This window comes from Labrus mixtus, chromosome 2 (assembly GCF_963584025.1).
Source record: "Labrus mixtus chromosome 2, fLabMix1.1, whole genome shotgun sequence".
NCBI lineage: Eukaryota > Metazoa > Chordata > Actinopteri > Labriformes > Labridae > Labrus > Labrus mixtus.
Window position 1 is genome coordinate 32,478,696 of NC_083613.1, and position 7,500 is coordinate 32,486,195.

General features: G+C 41.9%; 1 protein-coding gene across 1 annotated transcript in view; it reads left to right on the plus strand.

The window, feature by feature from the left end:
• The first annotated feature begins 3,338 nt into the window (after positions 1-3,338).
• si:dkey-45d16.4 (uncharacterized) overlaps positions 3,339-7,500 on the plus strand; it is a 6,975-nt gene continuing 2,813 nt past the window's right edge. Inside the window, exons 1-3 of the mRNA XM_061064142.1 lie at positions 3,339-3,595; positions 6,180-6,302; positions 6,536-6,677. Of these exons, the coding sequence (XP_060920125.1) occupies positions 3,556-3,595; positions 6,180-6,302; positions 6,536-6,677 (305 nt within the window). The 5' untranslated portion in view covers positions 3,339-3,555. The remainder of the gene's footprint in view (positions 3,596-6,179; positions 6,303-6,535; positions 6,678-7,500) is intronic.

Genomic DNA, 7,500 nt, shown 5'->3' on the forward strand with positions numbered 1-7,500 from the left:
GGGGACTACTATGAAACACCTATAGAAACACATTGAACTCAAGAATGTAACAAAACACAGAACACAGAAATGACAAAAGAACCCAGGAAACACGAAAAACTACACTAAGAAACATTAACACAAGAGAAACAAAAAACACGAGGAAAAGAATGAAACACAGAAAATATACAATATACAAAACCAAATCATGACACAGTCACAGATCCACCTGCTGGTCTCATCTAATTGATATTGATTTAGGCTCACAGTTTGCGCCATCTGTGTCTGGCACAGTCCTTAGTCGCCCCTGGTAACCCCACCCAGGGGTGCTGAGGTGTTGAAATCCCCCCATCAGTCGTTACAGTAGCACACTGGGCCTTGACCACGCTTCACTTTGAGTACGTTTGTACTTATGTTTTCAGCTCTGCAGCTTGTGTTTCCATTTTTGGGAAATAAAACAGAGCCACAGAAACAGAAATGTTTCAGGCCCAGTGGGATTAGTGATGCAGGGATGATGTATTGTAGTTCAAACCCAAAACTAAAAGGGACACAGAGGATGAAAAAATGTAGTTTCAGCTAGATTATTCCTTTGTCTTTTTGAGCAATCATCTATCATCAATTCAGAGAATAAAAAAACAACAGGAGAAAAGGGAATCATCAATAATCAAGACCCTAAAATGAGGCTGGAGGTTTACTGTATGTTTGGGAGGATAAGAGTCTCCTCTCCCGGAGGCGTTCAGGTGTTCACTCTCTCAAATCTTTGTCTTAGCTACTTTGGCATTTCTCTGAGCAAACCGTCATTAATGTGACGTCGCTGCTGACATAATGAGAGGGAGATAAGCAGAGACAACAGACCCTGGACCTGGCAACCTGCTGCATCACAAGGATTCGATTATTGGAAAAGAGATGTTTAGAGGAGGGAGGGAGGGAGACAGTGACGGTGGGATGAGTCACAGCGAAGGAAAATGCGTTTCTTTTCCTGTGCAGGTGACTTTAGAGAGCGTTAATGGAACCTGGCAACCTTCTAAATAAAGGGCGGTAGAACTGCCCACGCTCTCATTACCGGGTGACTATGACGATGAGTAAAGGACTGAAGAGACAAAACCAGAGAGAGAGGATATAGATGTGTGCTCCCTGTGGTTTTAAAATGAAAAATCATCACTGGACGCTGTAGTGCACATGAAAGAATAAAAAGAGAGGCTCGCTCGGCAGCAGCAGCAGCAGCTGGCAGCAGCAGAGCTCAGACTGTCACTGGATTGTTAATGAGACAGGACACACAGTCCTAGTCCTAACGGGATCAAAGAGCCTTCACGGGTAGAGCTCTCTCCTCTGCTGTAATCCCTGACTCTATCATATGACCTCGTCGTCTTCTCTCTTTGCTGCAGTGTGAGAGAAACGTGGTTCTTCCTTTCTGACACATTCGGCCATTTTTGCAGCATTAATGTTTTGTTTACTGTTCTTAGTTGTTACCGAGGTAACCTCCGCTGTAACTTTATCAGACGTTCATCTGCCTCACCCTTAACTACAGCCCAACAGGCAACTGCTCGGGGGCCCCAGGCCAGTAGGGGGCCCCCAACGGCCGACAAACTTGAAACCAAAGCATTGCCTCAGAATGTGCAAATTTTGCAACGACAATAGGAAACCTGCCTAAAGGGGGGGTTGGAGGGGCCCCTACAGACCCTATAATCGCCCCTGCCTGTTTCAGTGGGTTCAAGATAAAGCAGTGACCTTCATGTTCCAAACTTTCATTGAAGCTAGTACCCCTCGTTTTTGATCCTTTTGACCCCCCTCTGACCCTGGAAATAAAGGAATAAAGAGTCAAAGAGATGAAATGAGACGATGAGAAGAACAGCGCTGCAGTGAGTGAAGCTCTAAAGTGACAGGAGAGATGCAGAGTCACAGCAGAGACTAAACTGATTTTGTGATATTATTATTATTATATATTAATAACACTGACTTTGCAGCTGGGTGTAAAAATGATGTGACAGTGACCTGGGTCGCAGACTCACCCTGGGAAGAGGAATGTGGTTGTTAGGTTGTGATGAGATGATTTGAGTCATACAGTAGATGTCACTACTTACTGAGAGTTTTGCTTTTGTTTTAAAATTACAACATTTTTCAGTCCTCTTGCATTTTGAATAAAAACAGATTTGATATTTGAACCTCAAATCTATTGATGCCTGAAGTCGAGATCTCAAGTCAACAATCAGACATGAATCGATGGAAAGGAAAACCGACACGAGTGAGCGACAGGAGCAGAATCAGTTTGATTATTTCCTATTTGAGCGCCCTAACAGCCCGCGAGCGATGAAGAATGAAAACAGCACAACTCAACGTTTTTACCCTGACATCCCGTTTTTATTTTAATGTCGCTCACTTATTATTTTATTTATTTTATTTTATTGCACTTAAAAAGCAAAAAAACTAACAAAAAACAAAAAAGAACTCACTTATTATTTTATTTTATTTATTTTATTTATTTTATTTATTTTATTTATTTTATTTATTTTACTTATTTTATTTATTTTATTTATTTTATTGCACTTAAAAAGCAAAAAAACAAACAAAACAAACATAATAGATCAATGGAAAAACAGACAGTACATAATGCAACGGCAACGTCTAACAGGAAAACTTTTCTTTGATGTTCTTCCTCTTTTCTCTCTCAACAGAAGCTCGTCAGCTGGTTGCACAAAGTGGAGATAGAGGTGTGTTATTAATATTCACATCAGTGATTGAAACGTCGAGCTTTGACTTGTTTCAACACCGGAGGGAAAAACTTTACACGGCTCAACCGCAAGCAGTTTGTTGATGAGACTTTGAGGTTTGTGATTTGAGTCAACAGCTGGTAAAAAAACAAAGAACCACTCGTCCGTTTGTCCACCTTCACAGAGAAGAGAAGTCAATATATAAAGGATGCAGTGTGGACAGTGAGCGTCTGATGCTGTGCGACGAGATGAGAGGACACTCTAAAAAACTGCATCACACAATAACAGAACATAAACTATGTAACTGTTGCTTCTGTTTGACGTTTGAATCATTTTTAAGAATCTAAAAGGTTTTAAAAATTGTGTTTATAATATAAGATTGAAGCATCATGTTCATTAATGCAGTCAATCCCCTTAGAGAGAAATAAATCTGAGTATTTATTTTAGGCCCTGTACCTCCATTGGGGTCCTGGGTAGTCAGGTTCACTTTCCCCCCCTTGTTGACGCCCATGAATTTGTCATTTTTTGGTCATATTTCCCTCGTTGTGAGGATTTTTCACAGCGACTTGTTATCTAATTTTATCTCACATCTCTTCTTGAGACAATCCAACCTTCTTTAGTCCAAACCCCGGCTCCTGTGGGACTCTCTTGAGTCTCCTCAGGTTCTTTCCAGCTGCGGGTCTCTGGCTCCATCTTGTGGTGATTGTGCGTAAGTGCAGCTACAAGTTGCAGAGAGCGTCTCCTCCGGTTTGCCAGATATCTGAATCCCCGCCAAGTTGCCCTCACACGTCAGAGGAGGAAACCGGTACTGGTGAGTGGACGTGTGCGACGCGTCACCAGCCAGTTCCCGGATGCAGCGAACATCAACATGGAGCGTGTGGTGGTGGTGGAAGTACCGATCAACAACGGTGAGGCTTTACACAAACCACCTGCACGTTTTCACACGTTTTTACTCCCGTTTCATACATTTGCTTTTCCTACTTGTGGTTTGTCGTTTGGTGCAGACTCTTGTGTTGCGTTCAGGGGCATCAGTGTGTCTCTGTGTGAATGCTTGTAGCTGCAGGGGACGGCTGCTTGTACTCGTGCAGTGTCACAGCTGATCTTATCTTTAGACCTTTGCAACTTCATGAAGCTCTCTGCAGAACAACACAGGAAGCCGTGTTCAACAACGAGCAGAGACTAACATGGATCAAGTAAATATCTCAATGGAGGATGTCTAATGTCTGGATTTAGGACTTGAATGCACTTTATAATAAATAGTGAGAATAATAATAGAAATGTGTGTTTGTTTGTTTCTCCATCAAAAGAATAGAAGTGATAACAAATGTTTGTTTACCTTTAGATTGAGTCTGCTCTGATGGGATGCAAATTAGAAGTGTACATAGAAGCCTAACTCAAATAATAATAATAATAATAATAATAATATATCTATAACACCTTTAAAAACAGACGTTTACAAAGTGATTTTGCAGACAAAGCGATGGCAGGAAGTCAGGACAATAAAAACATGAAACATCAGCAGTAAGGTCAAACAGAGAGATTGTCTACAGATGGAAACACAAGTAATAAGAAAATAAGACAATAAACAGCAGGCTGGTCTCAAAAGACAAACTGTAAAACGTTATTAGTAAAGATGACGACATCACATCACAGTGACACTGAAAAGAGAAATGAAGACAGAAAGGGGAGAAATAAAAGAAATCTGGTAAATATCAAAGAGCAGAGAAACGTGTGAAGAAAGGAAAGGATGCATTTAAAGGCTTAAACATTAAAAGAAGAGATGATGATGACACTTTCTGAAGAGTTTAAACATAGTGTGTGTGTGTTTGTGTGTGTGTGTGTGTGTGTGTGTGTGTAGTCCAGTTGGTTCCCAAACTTCTCTGCAGGTCGCTCCTCTTTGGCAGATGAAAATCATTTTCCTAACAAAGTGGGTATACTCTTAATTTTTTAATTTTTTGAAGTGTCCCGTCCAGCAGAGGATAAACAGCCTGTTATAAACAGCCTGTTATAAACAGCCTGTGTTATAAACAGCATCATGTCAGACTCCTCATTGCAGCATATGACTAAATATTGTCAATGAATGAATGGTGTGAATCAGAGGAGATTTAGAAGTGGGTATACCTGCTCTACACCCCTCACATCAACATACTGTATATCTACAAACACGTATCACACTGTCCGTTAGTCACGCTCTTTACTTACACGGTCCTGTACTTATTCAGAAAACGACACATTATCAGTTCAGCGTGTGACGACAGACGAGGAAGTCGTTAAAAGAGAAGCTGTGACATGAAACTTTGAGACGTCTGGTGTAGATTCATATTCAGCCTAACACTGAGCAGAGAGGCCTCTCTTAAACTTTTCCACGCTTTGCTAGAGGTGAGCAGTGTTTTGTTTTTTTTGTTCAGCCTTGCCCCCGTATGTCATAACTTCTGCCCGCCTCTAGGGGTACTTTAAGAGTCACTGGTGAAGGTCATCGGCCTGTTCTGTTGGGAAGCTAAAATACTTTTTAAAGACAAACACACACACACACACACACACAGGGGACGTCAAGATGAGTACAGTTTAGACTTTTACTTCTTCTAGACAGAGATTGTTTAGTGGTTGTAGGCGATGATGAAGAGGTGAGTTTTTAAAGGGTTTCTTGAAGGTGGAGAGTGAGGGGGTTAGGGGGTCTCTGATGTCTGAGTACCAGAGGGGTCTGAGTGGCCAATGGAGAAGGCCCTGTCCCCTCAGGACCGATGGTTAGGATGGGGAGCCAGTGGAGGTCATGAAGGACGCGGGGGGGGACGTGAGGAGACGAGCAGCAGGATTCTGTATTTATTGCAGTTTTCTCGAGTGTTTTGGATGATGAACATTAGATGAGACTGTTGCAGTAGTCCAGTCTGAATTGAATGTAGCAGGGTCTTCGTATTCATTTTTGACAGCAGGGTTTAACTGTTTATTTGTGTTAGTCCTGAGGGAGGGGGGTTTACCTGTTTTTAAGACACAAGAGGGGGGGGTGTTCTGTTGAGATGTGCTGCCTTGTCAAAAAAAGCTTCTGTAGCTCAGATGGAGAGGCTGCAGAGTCTCAACACACACTGACTCCATATGCATCTAAAAACAGGGAGCAGGTTTTAGGTAATCTATAATGTAAGACGTCAGGGGAAGCAGATCTTACAAGACAAATATCCTCTTATCAAACTAAGCTCCCTCAGTACAGTCACTTTATAAAACACAGTGACGCTCTGTTTTTACTCTGTAAGGAAGCAGAAGTATGTTTTGATACTCTTAAGTTAAACATTTATTAAAGACTTCAGAGGAAGTGCACCTCGATGGATGCGTACTTCCTGTACTGCTCAGAGCCGCTTTGCAGCTCATTTCAGCGTTAAGCAATATTCAATCCCAGGGAGAAAAAAAAAGGTTTGGATCTGATGAACTAGAGCACTCAAGTGATGGTTTTCTTACTTTTCCACTCACTGTTTTGGTGTATCCTCTTGTTTCCCACTGCAGGTTTTTCCCTGGCTGGCCCCTCCACCACCCCACGGAAGCGTCAGGTGCGTTTCTCGGCCCGCCATGACATCATCCTTCTGCGGGAGGTTATCACCCAGAACCCCTTCGCCTCCAAAGAACCAGGTGAGTCCTGTTTTCTGTGAGGGGACTGACTCCTCTACAGGCTGTAATATAACACCTGTGTGTGTGTGTGTGTGTGTGTGTGTGTGTGTGTGTGTGTGTGTGTGTGTGTGTGTGTGTGTGTGTGTGTGTGTGTGTGTGTCTGTGTGTGTGTGTGTGTGTGTGTGTGTCTGTGTGTGTGTGTGTGTGTGTGTGTGTGTGTGTGTGTGTGTGTGTGTTGTCATGGTTCTCCTCAGGGCGGATGTGGGCCCGTGTGGGCGAGATTATTACCTCAGCCCTTCAAGATGAAAGCTTCGAGGTGGACGCCAGAAGGTGCAGGGAGCGCACCATGCTGCTGCTCGACTACTACAAGAAACAAGACTTCCCCAGTCTGCGCAGGTTAGTTCAGAGGAATCAAACACATTCAACCTGTTTCCTCTACTTGTTAAAGCAGCTTCATGATTGTTTTTATTTTTATTTATTTATTAGCACACATATAAGAATACATCAAAATAGGATTAACAAAAACATAAAAGGTGTGTCAGGACACATATACAGTAACCTGTACACGTATTCACACACACACTTAGACACAATAGAAAGACTGAGAGTGTTAACCCTCTATCAGCTAAATGAAACAGGCATTCATCTATTAAAAGTGAGTGAAATGAGTGAGTTGATGGGAAAAAATCTATTTTATATATGCAAAAGTTTGACCTCATGGATTAAATGTGAAGACAGTTTCCTTTTAAAAATCTCTGGAGACGAAGAGACGACATCTGATGGAAAACTGACCGTGTTTGGTTTTCTAAAAAGGAAGATGATCAATCTGTCTGGTAGAATATGAATGAATCTGGGAATTCAGTTTAAAAAAAATGCTGAAATGATGATGGTAAAGAAAAAGGTACGAACATATATGTATTGCATTTGTATCAGCTGATTATGACCCTGTGTTGACAGAAATTGCAAATCTGCAAAACAATGTGGCATGAGCTGATGTTGTTGTGCCAAATCAACTCACTGCTGACGTCTACTCCACCTAGCTGCTGACTCAGAGGAGAGGGTTTTTTATAGATGAAGTCACCTGTTGAACAAACTCTGACTTGTTTTCATGTCAAACGTGAGAGAAAACAGTGCATTCTGGGAATTGTTGTTTCTAACATCGGCCCTGATTTTTCCAATCGGTGAAACTCTAGTTAGAACTAATCTAAAAAAAGAGACG